This window comes from Equus przewalskii, chromosome 2 (assembly GCF_037783145.1).
Source record: "Equus przewalskii isolate Varuska chromosome 2, EquPr2, whole genome shotgun sequence".
In the NCBI taxonomy this organism is placed as follows: domain Eukaryota; kingdom Metazoa; phylum Chordata; class Mammalia; order Perissodactyla; family Equidae; genus Equus; species Equus przewalskii.
Window position 1 is genome coordinate 90,830,386 of NC_091832.1, and position 17,825 is coordinate 90,848,210.

At 42.2% G+C, this 17,825-nt stretch overlaps 1 protein-coding gene across 1 annotated transcript; it reads left to right on the top strand.

Moving 5' to 3' along the window:
* The first annotated feature begins 8,352 nt into the window (after nt 1-8,352).
* UCP1 (uncoupling protein 1) lies at nt 8,353-17,366 on the top strand. Its single transcript, XM_008528543.2, is given in 6 exon segments — nt 8,353-8,805; nt 9,525-9,723; nt 13,262-13,456; nt 13,556-13,657; nt 14,439-14,619; nt 16,778-17,366. Coding segments are annotated over 6 exon segments (918 nt in total). The 5' UTR covers nt 8,353-8,679; the 3' UTR covers nt 16,893-17,366.
* The last annotated feature ends 459 nt before the right edge of the window (nt 17,367-17,825 follow it).

Sequence of the window (17,825 nt, forward strand, 5' to 3'; positions counted from 1 at the left end):
AGTAGATTTCAAGTGCTCTCTCCACAACAAAAGAAAAAATAAAGCTAACTATGTGAGGAAATGGATATATTATGAGCTTGACTATAGTAATCACCCCATTGTGTGTATATATATGAAAACATCATGTTGTACACCTTAAATATATACACTTTTTATTACATAAAAAAAAGATGAGGCCATTAGGGTGAGCCCTAATCCAGCATGACTGGTGTCCTTACAAAAAGGGGACATTTGGACGCACAAGAGGAGAACACCATGTGAAGGTGAAGGCAGAGACCAGGATGATGCTTCTGACTCCAGAGACTGCCAGCAAACCGCCAGAAGCTAGGGGAGAGGCATGGAACAGATTCTTCCTCATAGCCTTCAAGACTTCCATCCCAAAGCCACATAAAGCCATCTAAAACATAAAATTAACTTTGTCACTTCCCTGTTTAAAACCTCCTCGTTACTTAGGAGATAATAGGATCAAACCTCCAGATTTGCCCTACCTCCTTAGGCTCAAGTCTAATTTCTAGCTTTCCTCTGCCTTGCCTTTTGTAGTCCAGAAAAAACAATAAGCTTTTATTTATCCAAACTCTCTATGCTGTTCCTTGTCCCCATGTCTTGGCTATGTTGTCTCATCCGTCCAGCGTGACCTCGCTCTCCATGTCCCATGCCCCCGTCCCTTGCCTGGGTAACTCCTACTCACTCTTTTGGAGTTGGATCCATCAGCACCTTCTTCAGGAAGCCTCCCAAATGCCCGTAGTCTGGGACAAGTACCCTTCTTCTCTGCTTCCCAATCTCCTGGGTACATCTCTAACACTGTACTTAGCATACTGAATCATAATCATCTATTAATGTGTCCATGTCCTCAGATCTTCGCGCAGTGCATGCAGTGGGTAATCAGTGCATAACTGCATGTGGAATGAGACATTCATTGAATAAACAGTTACTCCAAGAACGTTAGAACAGCTCCACCCAATGGATGGATACCCCAAATGCCAGTCCCCTTCATACTCTACCAAGAAAAGCTGAACAAGAGAGTTTAGCAAAGGAGCTAATCAAAGAGGGTGCACCTTGAAAGGGTAAAGGCCCAGAAACATGGGGCAGAGCATATGCTAAAGGACCGCTTCTGAGTAAACTACCTCCAAGTGAGCTGCTTCATTATGAAATTCAGCTGGGCAAGGAAACCCTCCCGGAGAGTGATCAAAAGGTCATTCTACAGATCATAGGAAAATAATGGAAAACAAGCTTTGTTCTCTCGTCTGTGAGATTCAGGCATTTTAAAATCAGTCACATATGTGTTTCCAAAAACTCATTTTAACCACACGAGTGAAATGTAAAAAAGAGGGCTTTTATGGCATTTTAAGCACGCTAATATATTTGCACATTATAAAGACTGCATATACTCCAGATGATTTTTCCCCTGTCCTTTCCCTTCAGACACAGTCCCCTGGGCACCTCAGGTGTGGGAGACACTGAATTCCCTTGGGAGGTTCCCCATAACCTGCTCTCTTAGCATTTTCCTCACCATAGTCAAACAACAAAGTGAAAACAATCAATGGAAGTAATTTCTTTTCTTTATTTTGCCCTGCCCCATCATGCTGTGTATGAAATAAAATCCATCTTATTCTTAGAGTCAGGGCCTCCTCTTTCGCAGACATGCAGGATCGACAGCTCACCACGCAGCGGCTGCCATGGGGCTGTTCACAATCAGTGCAGCGGCTGCAAACCCCCTGGTGTGTCTCTGACTCACACGTAGTGTTGGAAATGAGCAAACAGGGTTTGAAGCAACCACCACAGACACCACGAAGAATGCTTACCATGTGACGTCAGTTAGTCTCTGCCCCTTTCCCCAGTGTCTGGGTCACATTCACACTAGGGCTGCAATCCCCGACCTTTAGCCGAGTCCTCTCTGCCAGGCGGGATGCACCACTCTGCAGTTTCCATTTGTCTGGGAGATTAGGAAGAGGAGGGATGAGGGAAAGAGAGGGTCCTGGAACTGGGCTGTGACCTCTAACCCGGCGACCGCGTCCTCATCCGAACAGAGGCTCAGCTTCCCCAGCACCAGAAGCCTCAAGGCTGATTCTCAGCTGGAATGTCCCCGTTTCACCCTGGCTGCTCTCAATAAAGAGACCTGCGTCACAGTCCTCCTTCTCCTACGTAATAACTGTGCCCCAGAGTGGGTCACCGTCACCAACTCAGGATCTCAGAGTGCGAAGGGACCTTTCACATGTTTTAGTGAAAACTTTCGTTCAATGCTTTGGTTCCCTACAACCTGCAAAGTGGTCATCCAACTGTATTGATAAAAAACGTAATTGTAACGATCATTGATTATGCCCTTGGTAGGTGCCACTCTGTAGATACTGTGCTAAGATCTTTACTAGTGTTATTTAATGATATCCTCACAATACCACTATAAATATGATTACTCTCTCCATTTTGCCGACAGGAAAAGAGAACTGTAAAGAGATTAAGTAAGTTGCCTGAGGTCACATAGATAGCAAATGGAAGATTCAAATCTAGGTCTTTCTGACAATAAATTTGACACTGAATTAATATCACACAAAAATATCTGAAGTTTAACACCTGTATTGATGAGAACTCATTACCTGAAATAGCATCCCGTTCCATCTCCAATCACACTGACTAGTAGAACATTTTTCACACTTATCTAAAATCTGTCACCCTCTTCTTTACACTCCTCAGAATTGCCTTTTTCTAGGGGACAGCCCCGTGGCTGAGTGGTTAAGTTCACTCGCTCCGCTGCAGGCAGCCCAGGGTTTTGTCGGTTCAAATCCTGAGCGCGGACATGGCACCGATCATCGAGCCATGGTGAGGCGGTGTCCCACATGCCACAACTAGAAGGACCCACAACTAAGAATATACAACTATGTACCTGGGGGCTTTGGGAAGAAAAAGGAAAAAAAAGAAAAAAAAAAACAGAAACCAAAAAACCAAAGAGGATGTAATATCTGTTTTAAAAAAAAAAGAATTGTCTTTTCCTTGTGTTCTGAAAAAATGTAATCTGCCCACTGGATCTGCCTTCAAGACCTCTGTGGACAGAAATGTCCTATTCTGTAAGTCATCTCTTCCTTTTCATTATCTGATCCCTCTACTGGGCCTCAATCCCTGTAAATCTCATTTTTCTAAATCTCACATATCAGCTTCCCCACCTCTTCCAGTAGGTTATATTGAAGATGAAATAAAGTGATTTTTTAAAGTAAAAGTGTTTTCTTTTTTTGGTAAGTTCCTTAGTAATGTATACAAACCAAGTAAGTTTTAAACAAATGACTTTTATAAAGCTTTTGATATGACTTCTAGAAAAAAAATGAGTACATCTAACCATAATACATCTTCAAAGCATGGGAAAGTATCATGTCATAAATATATTCAGAAGGCAGCTTGGGTATCATGTGGTGATTGAGAGTGTGGGGTCAGACATACTAAGTATACCAATCAGTGGTTACATGACCCAGAAGTTACTTAACTCCTCTGAGCCTGAGTTTCATCATCCATGAAGTGGACGTACAACATGTACAGTAGTACATGCCTCAGAGGACTGCAAGGAGGACTAAATGTGTTCAATTTTGTAAAGTGCTTAGAACAGTGTCAAGCACTTGTTAAATGCCATATAAGTGTTCGTTAAGTGCATGAAGTGGATAAATCCTTCATAGGGTTATGATGATTATGTAATTGGGACTTAGGACTAGTGATCTATTTCATAAGAATAACCTGGTGATGCAGGAATATTCATCATGAAAGTGAAGAACTGGAGGTTCAGAGAAGTTAAGTGATTTGTCCATGCTCACCTAGCTAGTAAGTATCTTAGACAGAATTTGAACGTGGACCTGTTGTTCTCTTAATCACTACACTATTCGAACTTAATCAGAAAGGAAATGGAATATTTTCTCTTAATACAGAGCTTGATGCTCTCTCTTTGGGCTGGGCTAGACCAAGAAAACCCCATCCTGTCCTCCCCCTACTCCTTCCCAATTCCTAAGGGAAGTCTCCTTTCCCACTTCCATATCAATATGTACTGGTAGACACCTACGGACCACTAATACGCACAGCTCTTCAGACAATCCCAGATATGCACGTGTAGATCCCAACTGAAGTTGGTACTCCCACTAATGTGCTGGTATGAATATGAAGCTATAATAAGCATCATCTTACATACAACTTTTTCATACTTTAGTGAATTATTTTAGGGAAGATATCTAGAAGTAGAATTATTAGATCAAAGGATATAGACATTATCTTGGCTCAACGTGTACTGCCAAATTGCTTTCCAAGAGAATTATGCAAATTTATAATGCCATCATTAATATGGCATGATATTATAATTATATATTTACATTCACAATTTGGAATTATAAAATTCATAATTTATTTTTGTATATTTATAATATTAAATTTAAAATGTATACATAAATGTTATAAAAATTATAATTTTGGTAGGGACAAGATATTAATGTATTAGGTGAAAGAGGTAAATTTCCTTATTAGTGATATTAAACATATCCCCCCAATTTTTAAAATTTGTATTTCTTCTTTTATAAACTGTCTCTTCCGTCATTTGCACGTTTATCTATACAACTACCACATGATATTTCCTACCGGTGGTTAATGAGAGAACTATTGGAAAGTGTAGAACTCTATTTTATGCACAGCATTGTTATCCTTTTTTATTTAATATGAAGACATTTTGTTCAATAATTCCTGATTGACCACGGTTCAAGCAAGCGCTGTTGTAAATGTTGCTCTAAATTTTAAAAGAGGAAAACAGGAATTTAGTACATTAGGAACTTGCTGCCACGCCTTAGCTACGTCGTAAAATGTCCGTTACTCTTGCTCACACTGACCTGTCCTTTACTTCTTATCTTCTTCTTTGTGCCAGAAGAGCAGAAGTCTAACCCTTTGGGGATGCCACCCTCTCCCCTACTGTGCTCTCCGACCTGAGGCAAACTTTCTCCTACTTCCCAGAGCCTCTCAGAAGGGGTGAGGGAGCCTGCTCCCTGGAATCCAGATTTCAGAATCTTGAACTCCTGCAACCTCTCAAGAGGCTTGACTTCTGCTTCCTTTCTGACCCTTACTATTGGCCTTGTGCCTAGCACTTCTTGGGTGCTCAGCCACCACTGAACTAAACTGATACTGTCTCCTGAAGAAGTCTCTAACTGACCACATCTATTAATATCCCAGAGGCTCATGCTGTCATTCTTTCTTATGGTCTCAAATAAATCAGCCTCTTTCTCCTGTCACAGGTTTTGTCTCCTACCTGTCCTTGCCTGTCTTGGACCCTTCCTATTTTCTAACAGATCTTTTTCTCATATTCCCATCCCTTCTAAAGCTTTCATTTCACCTTCTCCTCTAGTTTGTCAAACCCTGCCTTTATACCATGCAAACACACGCCTTATGGAAACAAAACAACTTTCAGTTTACCCTGCTTCTCCTTCAAAATATGCTATGACTTCTTTTTATGTCCAAGTCCAAAGATTCCAAACCCACCCACTGCATCCAATTCCTCATCATGAAGGGAGTGTTAGGGGGAAGGGCAAAGAGAGGGTACATGCTGCTCCCAACTTCTCAGAACAGGAAAGGTGATATTCCAGCTTAAACTAACAACCATTTCATTATATCTCACAATTTTATGGGTCAGGAATTTGGGCAGGGCTCAGCTGAATGATTATTCTGCCTTACTGACACTGACAAAGATTACTTGGTGGTATTCAGCTGGCAAGTGGGTTTATCTGAAGAGTCCAAGATAGTTGCAGTCTCATGTCTGGTGCCTTGGTGGGGAGGGCTGGAAGTACAGACATGGGGCCCCTCCAGTATGACAGCCTCAGAGAAGTTGTGTTTCTTACATGGTGACCCAGGGCTGCAAGTGTTCCAAATGAATAAGACAGAAGCTGAAAGGACTTTCACAATCCAGCCTCAGAAACCCACATAGCGTCAGTTCTGTCTTATTCTATTGGTCAACGCATTCATAAGCCTGCCCAGATACAAGGAGGAAGGACATGGACTCTCACTCTTTCATGGGAGGAATTTGAGATTATGCTGTAAAACCACTACAGCTGGAACCGCTGTGAAGGATTCAGGGCTAGGGTTTGGTTGTGGGTTGGTGATTAACCTTTCGATGGCAGAGGTTCACTAGAGTTAGCAAGGAAAAATGCTCCCCTTTTATACATTTAGTCATAGTATGCCAAACATTCTCAATCTCTGCTTAGCCATAAGCCTCACAACCTAATAACTCCGCCACAGCGGCCCTCCCTAAGATGACCAATACTGTTAGAGCCAAATCCAATAGGCTTTTCTTTGTTTTTGTCCTATTTTGACATTCTTCTAAACTTCACACTAGTTAAGACCTCATTCTTCCTTATGTTCTCAAATACCACGGTTCTATGACTGGAAACTCTTTTTTTCCTTTATTTTATATTTGGGTTGTTGCCACAGCATGGCTAACAAGTAGTGTAGGTCCGCAATCAGGATCTGAACCCATGAACCTGAGCCACTGAAACAGAGCATGCCAAACTTAGCCACTATGCCACGGGCTGGCTCCCTCTGTTTCTTTTCCTAACTTTACCTTTGACCAAGCTGTTCGTCCCAGACCATAACTCTGGGTACCTCTATGGCTTGGTCCTTGACCCCTTTTCCTAGTTCCATTGTACTTCCTCCCATGCAAAGGGCACCCTCTTTCATCACATTCATATTGCTGACTCCCAAATACTGCCCGGCTCTGATTTCTTGCTCTCTTAGCATGCTATGTGTAGTTTCCTATGGTAGCTCTTTGCCTATGATAAACACCCTTCTCTTCAAATAATTCCAAGACTTTAAAAGCTGATCTCATCTTCTTGTCCCTAAAATCACCTCCCCTTACCAAATGCCTCATGACAATCAGCGGGTACCATCACCAAGCCTTCTACCCAGGTTCTTAAACCTGCAGTCATCTCTAAAAATCTTTGACTCCATATCCAACCCTTCATAAAACTGTATTGTCTACCAGATTCAATGCGAAATTTTTGTGGCAGCACTTTACAATCTATAAAGTACTACACAGGCATGAGGTGATAACATGAAGCTACATTCAGAATAGATCTTTCATGGTCAGCTCTCAGGGTCTCATGTGGCTTCTACAGCTTCACGTCTTACCAGCTGCTTACTCTGCCTCTCTCCTTCTTCCTCACCCTCCAATTTCCCAGTCAGGACAACAGAACGTATTCCCAAATAGTCACTCTGCTTTCCCCAACATCTTTGCTGCATGCATGCCATTTACTTGCGTTAGGTGCTGTTTATTTCAACAGGTGTTTGCAGAGGAGAAAACCCACAGCAGCCTCCTTCTCTCCTCTGTTTATCCAGAGCCCATCCTACCTTTAATGTTGACTTCCTCCACGTCCCTCGAGCACGACCTCCGTTGAAGCCCCTTAGGAATGGCTTCTTGCACAGTACACACAACGTGGTCTTAGACAGGACTTGGAAATTATTCTCTAGGGGCTTCATATCTTATTCCCTGCTCCTGGACCAAAAGAATAAATGAACTCTCAAAATAAATCTTTGCACAAGGATAGAAGGAGGAAAAGCTCCTGCTCCCACAACAAACACACATTACAAAGTTCAATTTATCACTATAGTTAAGTTAGCAGCAGGATTTCACACCGGGCGGAGCTCCGGAACCACCTTCTAGTCAGATGGAAGCAAAAGCGGGAGTAAAGATGAATCCCAGGGTCACGGAGCAGGTGAGCGGCGGAGCTGCACCTGGAGCCAAGCGACCTGCCGGTGTCCTTTCCACCGCACTCCCCTAAGAAATGGAATTAAAAGGAGCGAGTGATATTCCCTTTGTATAGCGCTTTAGCAACTTGCTGTTTGCTTTCTAGTATGTCTACGATCTCATCTGACATTCTCCTACAAAAAGTTCAGACGAAACACTTTATTTCTTTTAAAAGTTCACAGTGTTCCTGGTTTCTGCCCGGGACTTTTCCAGGTCTGGATTTGGTGGTTGGAAAGAAGGGACGACGAGAAGTTAGAGGGAGAGGAAAAGGAAGTTGAGCCGAGACGGTGCCGGCAAGGTTCCTAGGGAGTCAGGAATAAGAGAAACGCCCCATGCTTGCCTTGGAGAGCTCCGGCTGCGCAGAACCTTTTACCAGCATCACTGCGATCGCGCTTGTTTCGGGGAGCCCCACCGGCTCCCCTTCCCAGCCAAGGGCGCGCAGCTGAAGGCTGGCAGAAGCCTCGAAGGTGCCGCGCGTGCAGGACGCCGGCGGCCAGGTGCGCAGCGAGAGGTTTCGGAGCGGAGGGTGACTTCCCAGGCGCGGAGCGAGGAGGCGGCAGTGGGAGGGGCCCGGCGCCTCAGGACACGCCCCTGGCGGGTCTCACGCCCGTGTCTTCTGAGACCTCGACTGACCAGCTACATAAGCCGCCAGCGGTGGGCAGGGCGCATGGGCGCTGCCAGCCTGGGCGCCGTGGGTGCTTCCGACACGAAGGAGGGAAGGGAGGCGCCGCCCGACTCGGCCCCACTCTGCGCTCCGCCTGCCGTCGAGGGCCCGCGGCCCCGCCGAGGCTGCCGGCCGCCCCCCGTCCCCGGGGTCGGGGAGAGCGAGTTTGCCGCCCGCGCCGGACCGCGGCGCGCAGACAGGGAGGACTTCCACCCTCGGGGCTGGAGCCCTTCTCCCCGTGCTCCGGCGCGTCGCTCCGCTCTGAGCGAGGATGGTGGGGCCCACAGCCTCGGACGTGCCCCCGACCATGGCGGTCAAGATCTTCTCGGCTGGAGTGGCGGCCTGCGTGGCGGACGTGATCGCCTTCCCGCTGGACACGGCCAAAGTCCGGCTGCAGGTGGCGAGCGCGATGGGGACGGGGAGGCTTCTCAGGGCCCAGAGGGGACGCCTATGGTGGGCGCCCCTTTGATTCCGGGTGTCGTTTAACCACCGTTTCTCAGTTAAGCAAGGCGCGTGGCCACCTTAAAAACATTTTGGCTGGTCGTCGAACGGACGGAGGTTTTAGGATGGGAAACTGGAACTTTTCCAGAATTAACCGAAAAACCACAAGGGTCAAGGAGGATGAATTGACCATGACTATGGCCAAACTCCTCCAAAGTAAGGGTGCACTAAATGTTCTAAGAGCTGAGAATATCAGCCCCTCCCGAGTTTACAAGCCAGGCTCTTTCTCCTTCTTTCTTGGGTTGGGCAAGGGGACCTTCCTTACTGTCTTAGGGGTTCTGGAGAGTTGGGGGTGGGGAGGGCAGGGGAGAGAATGTTCAAAATGTGCATTGTGGCCAGATTCTTTCTCTCCATAGATTATAGATAGAGATATGGATACAGATACAGATGTACATATACATATAGATATATAGATATAGATACAGATATAGATATATTGGGGGAGATGTTGCTGAGAAGGGAAAAGGAACTGAAAATAGGAACACAAAGGGAAAAAAATCTTCGCTTGAACTTTCTCCACGGAGGCCAGCCTGATGCCAGTCTTTGTTTTTTCACCAGGTAAGACCCCTCACTCAATTCTTACTTCCCTCTGACCTGTACCTTTCTCATTTTCAGATCCAAGGCGAGCGCCAGACCTCCAGTGCCCTGAGGTATAAAGGTATCCTGGGGACAATCACCACTCTGGCAAAAACAGAAGGGCCAATGAAACTCTACAGCGGGCCGCCTGCTGGCCTCCAGAGATAAATAAGCTTCGCCTCTCTGAGGATTGGCCTCTATGATACGGTCCAGGAGTTCTTCACCACACGGAAAGAAAGTAAGCCATGAACATTCCTGGGAGGGCAGACAGTCAGAGAGACACCTCCTGGGCCCAGCTCTGTTCAAAAAATGTTACACACAGGCTTGTGGTCTTCATAACAAATTGGCAAGCCAACATCAATATTTGAACTTCTCTCCACCCCAACCCCCCCAAAAAATTAGCTTGGTACTCACTGTTCATAGAAAGAAGGAGAGGAGTGCAAAGTTGATTTTTCAGATGCAGGTTTAAACTTGTAAAAATCACCCAGTCAGTCATGGAAGTTTTGTGCCTAATTTGGATATCTGTCTGGAGACGATGGATGGGCTGGAAAATAATGTTTAAATCAAAGTTCCCCGAACAGCGAAGTCTCACAGAAACACCAATGGAGATTGCTAAAAATCCAGGTGCTGAGGACTACCATGTCCCCTGAATCTGAATGGTTCAAGTTGGGACTACAGAATCCGTGTTTTCACAAACTTCCCCGGTAATTTTGGTATGCACCAAATTTGAAAGCCTTTGGTTTAAAGAGAAGAAAACCAGACCTCGTGAGGAGAGTTGAAAGGATGAGAAAAGACTCTTTTCCTTTAAGAGGTTCCTTGTAAGGTCTCTAATGCTGGGGAAGACCAAAGAAGAAAAAGTGGACTTCAGCTGTAGTGAGTTTGAGAAGAAAAGGAAACTAATGTTTCTTGAGTGCGGTGAATACCAAGAATTTCTGTCAGTTTAGTTAGCGTTTATTGAGTGCTTCCTAGGAGCTGGACACTGTTCTAAGTGCCTCAATACATCACCACTGGAAAGACATTATTATTTTTATCCTTTAACAAGTGGAAAAATTGAAGCACAATTTTAACTTGCCAAGGTCACACAGTTGGAAAGGGGCAGAGCAAGAGTTCAAGCCCAGGCAGTCTGGCCTCTGAGCCCAGGCTCGTAAGCACTGCACTGTCCTGCCCCCTGCAACTTGCATGTGATTTGGTGCATCATTCAACCATACAACGATGCTGTGGGATACAAACTGTTATCCCCATTTTCAAGTGGGGAAAGTGAGTATCAGAAAAGTTAAGTAATCTCAAGACCACTCAGCTAGCAAATATCAGAGGCACTTTCTTGTGGAGCAGACCATCCAGAGAGAAGGTGTACTGATGGTAAAATGAATATGATAACCCATTGCCTAGGCAGATTTCATCATTTCTGTTTTAAGTAACCTTTGCATAACATGACCTCACGGGACATGTTATAAATATTATTTATACAAACACATAAATTTAAGTTTATCTACACGAGTACTTCCAAAGTAAAGATAAAATCTGGATGTTTCTAGATCAATACTACATTGTCTATTTATAGATGTAGCAAGAGAATAAACCCAAAGGATGTAAAGCTGCCCATTCTGGTGGTTTTTTTCCACAATTTACTGTTCTAACCAATTGTTGGGGACTTTAGACACCAAATTAATAGGACGTATTTTGGCAGTATTCTATGCTATGCCTATTCCATTCATTTAGTTAGCTTTCTTGAGCTGCCATGTGCCAGAAACTGTATGAGATGCACAGATGACAAATATCTCTCTAGGCAAGAGCTACAGTTCAGAGTGTGGGGTATGGGGGAGGCCCAGTTAATAGATGGTTATATGCTGTGATGCATGCTGTGTCAGAAGTAATTACAGGCCCCTGGGGCACACGGAAGAGGAACATTTAACCTAGCCTTTTGGGCATGGCCATGCAGGATTTTCCTGAAGACTTGATGTCTGAATGAGTCTTGAAGGACAATAGGGTAAACAGGCAAAGTGGTGAGAAAAGACCTTCCATTAGAATGAAGGTCAGTACAAAGACTGCGAGAGGATTGGCGAGAGGAGTGGCGAGAACACACACCGCAGAGAGGGGAGACAAGCTGGCAAGGAGGGAGAGGTGAAGCCAGAAAGGAGTCAGATCACAAGAGACCATGCAGGCCACGCTAAGGAATTTGGATTTTATGCTTACAGTGATGGGAAGGCATTGAAAATGTTAAGCAGAGGAGTGGCATAAACCATTTATATTTTCAAACATCACTTTGGCTGTAGTATAGAGAATGTATAGAAAAAGGGAAAGAGAGGGGTAAGTTAGAAATGATCGGGGTATGCTGAAGCAATGGCAATAAGGAAGGGGAAGAGAGGTCAATTGAAAGATTTAGGGAGTATAATTGAACCTGGGACAACTGGAAGTAAGGCGTAAGGGAAAGGTAGGAATATAAGATGACTTCCAAATTTCAGGCTAAAGATACCATTCATTGAGGGAGGGAATACAGAAACCGCCTTAAAGGGAAAGGTAAGAAATTCAGTTTAGGACACATTGACAGGTAATGTCCAGCTATCGCGTGAGTTTAGGAGAAACATCTGGATTCCAAGGAGTCACAGGAGGAACTATCAGCAGGGTCAAACTGAGCAGAGAGATCTAGTGTGGAAAGGACCGAAAAGTGATCAATGTACCTAACAATAGAAGCTCATGGGTTTCTTTAGCAAAAACATCTTCAGCAGAGCAGTGGGGGTGGAAGCTACACTGTAGAGGGTTGAGGAGGAAATGGGTCATGAGATGTGAAGACAAAGAACATAGCCTCTCTCCCAAGGAGCTTGATGGGGAAATGGAAAGGGGCCTGGAGGGGAGGATGAGTGCATCAGAATGAGATTAGAAATGTGGGCCAAAAGTGAAGGGAATTGTAATGACATGATGGTGCCAATTAAAAGATGGTTATCTATTACATGCTCAGCTCCTGACCATGATGAGAGAAGAGTACACTCATAATGGTAATGAAAAGAATTGCTGTACTTCCCATATGCAAGACAGTGTCTTAAGTGCTATGTTGATATTACTTTAACTCACACAATGACTGTGAGGAAGATAACTATCTCCATTTTACAGATTAGGAAACAGAGTTAGAGAGACCGAGAAAGTCCTTGAGGAGCAAATGTTATCGATTCATACTTTATCTTTAATTATAGGAATGGGCATGGGGCTGCAAGACTATTTGTGGTTTTATTAAATGATATCTATCTGGAGTAACTTAAGCTAATTTTTCAAAATTTCAAGTCAAAAATCACTTTATCAGCTTATTTTTGTCCCTTTGGTAGTCTGTTGTAGTCTGACCCCACTTGACATCCCATATTGGGGCTGTTTGTCCACTGAGGCTTTTCCGAAGACCCCCAAGTCCAGTAATTAACATTACCATTGATGGGAGGAAGACTAAGTCATTGGTAACTGGTGCCTCCTCCCGGTTGGGAAATACTGAAACAGAGAGTAAATATAGGAAAGAACTAAGGCACTGTTTAAATAGGCATTATGTTTTCTTTTTTACTTGAAAGTCTTCATTTTTAAAAAATTTCAGTCAACTTTGAAGTCTTCTAGCCCTACTATGATTTGGTGCATATTTAGTACATGATCAACACATGCACCAGCATTAGGGAAGTAGAAAAGATATAAAGACACAGCAATATTAACCACTAAAAATTAAAAAGGCATACATGCATTCTGGGCCTCGATTTTTTTTCTCTTTTGCTTGATAAATATTTTTTCTCTCTGAATAACAACAGCTAGTTTAGGAAGCAAGGTCTCAGCTGGCCTAACGACTGGAGGAGTGGCAGTATTCATTGGGCAACCCACCGAGGTCGTGAAGGTCAGACTTCAAGCGCAGAGCCATCTGCATGGTCCCAAACCGCGCTACACTGGTACTTATAATGCCTACAGAATTACAGCAACAACAGAAGGCTGGACGGGTCTTTGGAAAGGTAACTAACTTCAAGGTGGATTTTATAATCCTTAAAACACATACATCCAATCAGCACTTTATCATGTAATGGAGTTATTAAACATTTTCTTTTTCCCAGGGACCACTCTCAATCTGACAAGAAATGTCATCATCAATTGTACAGAGCTAGTAACCCATGACCTAATGAAGGAGGCCCTTGTGAAAAACCAACTATTAGCAGGTAACTTTTTTTATATAAAAAATAAAAATTCTAATTGTTTTAATAACTGTAAATATAAAAATTTACAATTTCACCTTAGAACTTCTCCAGCCACATTATATCAAATCCCTTAATAGTAATAGTTTCCTCTTTAAGAAGTTAAGTAATTTTGAATATTAGATATAACTTTTGAGAAGCAGAAAAAGACTGAAACCCTGAGTTTTAGAAGTTTAGCTGCAATAAAATTTTTTTGCGACAAAAACAAAATGCACCTGTATTCTTACATCAGCAGTTCTTATTTAATACGAACATATGGGACTTCTGTTAGCATTTTATTCTTTATAAAGCAGAACTCAGGAGGTGAGTCCATTCTGTACTGTATCCAAATGAGCTGGTTATATAAGAGGTCATCAGTGGTCTCATCCAAAAAGTAGTACCATTGGATATGTTCTTAAAAATAATATCCTAACAGGTTCTAGAGACATTGAACCTCTCCTTGGACAATGACTTTAATTCAGTCAAAAAGTATTAGATGCCTATATATCGGGCTTTCTGCCATACCCTGAGGGCACAGAGAAAACTGACAGGTTATTTTCCTAAAGGCACTTAAAATCCACTATACCATGTAGTACATACCATCTTTTTCTGGTATAAGTGTAACCTTCCTTATTATATTTTCTTTATGTATAAGACACCTGCATTGACCTCCTATTATCAACAGCTTTACAAGATTTGATAGATAACTAAAAACTACAAACCCCTCCCCAAACTGACGTCGACCTGTTTCACTGATCCATGTTAGATGATGTACCTTGCCACTTTGTGTCGGCTGTCATCGCCAGATTTTGTGCAACAGTTCTGTCTTCTCCAGTGGACATGGTGAAAACCACATTTGTTAATTCTCCACCAGGACAGTACACAAGTGTGCCCAACTGTGCAACGACAATGCTCACTAAGGAAGGACCGTCAGCTTTTTTCAAAGGGTAGGATATGATCTTCCATATCTATAATGTTGTGGTCAGGGTATCTGTGTGCTTTGGGACACTATCTTGTCTAAACAATTGGCATGTAGCTGACCAGCCTTAGTATATGCAGGATACTTAGTGTCTACTTTTCCTTGCTATAAATTTCTCCAATCCACCAATTCTGCTGCGCCTGAAAATTAAAGGCTGTGATATTAAATTTTTCTCAACCTTGATCAGAGAGGCTCATTTGAAATCATTGACCTCTCCTTGGTCCCAATCTATTGGAAATGTAGACAGTATTTTGCCTTCTCTGGGCAGAAGAACTATAAAGTGGAGGGAAATCATAATGGAAGGCTATGAGAAAATAAGATTTGATTTTCACTATTTTAATTTGATGGACTCAGATATTTAGATTGTATTAAAGCTAAACCAGAAAAAAATCATTGCAACTGACCTAGGGAAGTGATGCAGAAAATGATGTGGTTTGGGTAATTATTACACTCAGCTAGAAACTAGTATTGTGTAGTACATCATATTTTCCCATAAAGCAATATTATATTGGAAAATACCTTCCTAAGAAAATACAGTATGAACTAATTTATGGATATAAGTATTTTTGTTTAAACTAGTGATAAGATAAAATTCTATAATCCTTTAAAATTATAAGATAATGCCTCAGACCTTTTAAAATAAGCATAGGGGTCAGCTCAGTGGCGCAGCGGTTAAGTGTGCATACTCAGCTTCAGCGGCCTGGGGTTCGCCAGTTTGGTTCGGATCCTGGGTGCGGACATGGCACCACTTGGCAAGCCAGGCTGTGGTAGGCGTCCCACATATAAAATAGAGGAAGATGGGCATGGATGTTAGCTCAGGGCCAGTCTTCCTCAGCAAAAAGAGGAGGATTGGCAGCACATGTTAGCTCAGGGCTAATCTTCCTCAAAAAGAAAGAAAGAAAGAAAAATATAAAAATAAAATAAGCATAAATGTACACAAGATTCCAATTCACCATAATGTGTACTCATGATACATTAACACAAGTGAAATATATTGTAAAATTAACTTAAAATGGATACACCAGTTATTAACCATTAAGCATTTAACAATACTTCTATTCTTTTCAAATTTAAAACCTTTTGGGGATACATGCTACAACAAAGATGAACCCTGAAAACATATGCTAAATAAAATGAGCCAGACACAGGACAAATACTGTATGATTCTACTTATTGCAGTAACTTTGCAGTCAAATTCATAGACACAGAAGGTGGAGTGTTGGTTACCAGGGGTCGAGGGGAGGGAGGAGTGGGGAGGTATTGTTTATGGGTGTAGAGTTTCAGTTAGGGAAAACCAAAAAGTTCTGCAGATGGATAGTGGTGATGGTTGCTCACAATGTGAATGTACTTTATGCTACTGAATTATACAGTTAAAATTGTAAATTTATGTTATGTATATTTTACCACAATTAAAGCATGCGCGTGTGTGCACGCACACACACATCCGAGGGGCAGGAGAAATACACCGAGACCTAAAAAAAAAAAGCCTTCGGGGGACGATTTTTATAGACCAAGGCAGATTTAATTGATGACATCTTTTCCTCCTGGAATATTTCATTGCTGCAAACAGGCATTCAAAATCAATCATTTGGTCTGCATAGTTTGGTAGAATTCTTAAAAACAACCAAAAAAACAAAAACATGCACTTAGCCCCTTGACAGTCTAAGAACAAGAATTGCCAAGATCTAGACAGCCCTCTTTTCTTGACTCTGGAAAATGGTCCGTTTACTTCTCACTTCTTTGCTTTCTCCTCTCACTTCCTCTTTTAATAGTTCTTCCTTCCATTCAGAGAGCAAAGCAAAACAAAACAAAAATTTCTTCTCCCTTCAAAAAAGGAGGAAAGTTATTGAAAAAGGCCATGTCAGAAAGGAGACACGCTCTGGTCTGGTGGGAATGAAGGACGTTTATGTGCTTGCATAGATGTGATCATCTGGGTTTTGTCGTTTGGAAGCAGTATCATCTAGATGACGCTTCATTTTAGGCAGAGTAGGGAAAGACGAAGAATGGGTACTTTTAAGCATCTTCATTTGAGAAGAGTCGTAAAATGAGAAGCATTAGCTGCCTGTACTATAATAGCTGTAAGAATTTCAAGGAGACTAACAGAAGGGTGACATGCACTTTTCCAGATTTGTGCCTTCCTTCTTGCGACTCGGATCCTGGCATGTCATCATGTTTGTGTGCTTTGAACAGCTGAAGCGAGAATTGATGAAGTCGACGCAGACCATGGACTGTGCCACATAATCATCTTCAGGAAAAGGGTGCAACATACCAGTGGGAATCTTAGCTGACTGGATAATTAAAAAAAAAATTTGTTCACTTTATTTCACTCTAAGAAGATAAAGGAATTCTGGTAGAGAGTTCGGACTTTTTTTTTTTTTAATTAATACTCATTTCTTGTAACTTATTCTGTGTTTTAAGGAGGGGGAAGCAAAACACTCACTATACAACCTGGCAAATGTAATGTCCAGATAAGTTACTCCATTTGATTGACTATTTGTTTGGTGGGGGGGGGGGGGAGTTTTATGATTAAATATGAAGACGTTTAACATGTTTTAATTATAAATCAAACTGACAGAAAACTAAGTGAAATGCATTTTATATTTATAAATACTTAAAAATGAACAGTTATCAAAGAAAACATTACCATTTTCTTTCTATTTATTAATCCAGTTGTCAGTTAATGTATTCAATAAAGTATTGCTAACACCTTTAAAAGTGTGTCTTTTGGGATCTATATCTGAATGTTAGAGTTGAAGTTCACCTAGATTATAGAATTTCCCAATAGCAAGTGAAGGTCTTTAGAGTCAATAGGCAGAAACCTACTTTAAATGTTATTTAGTACAGATTTTTAATTTTTAGAGTCTGTATTTTATGGCATCTATAATAACTTCTAATCTAAGACACTATATTCATTTGGGCATGTCTGTTATTAGAATCATGCTATCTATCCTAGAATTACAGAATTTTTGAGCTAGAAGGTACCTTTGATTTGACAGAGGAATAGTCTGAGACTCCTACTGAGATAAAAATGAATCTTCATGGCATCTTTCCAGGAAAGTTAAATTCATCAACACCTGTAGTCAGTTTTTTCATGCCTACAATCTTAGGGCAGAAGAGATGGGGAAAGAGTAAACAAGAGAGTGAAAAAAGTCAAAGACAAGGCTTGTTTTAATC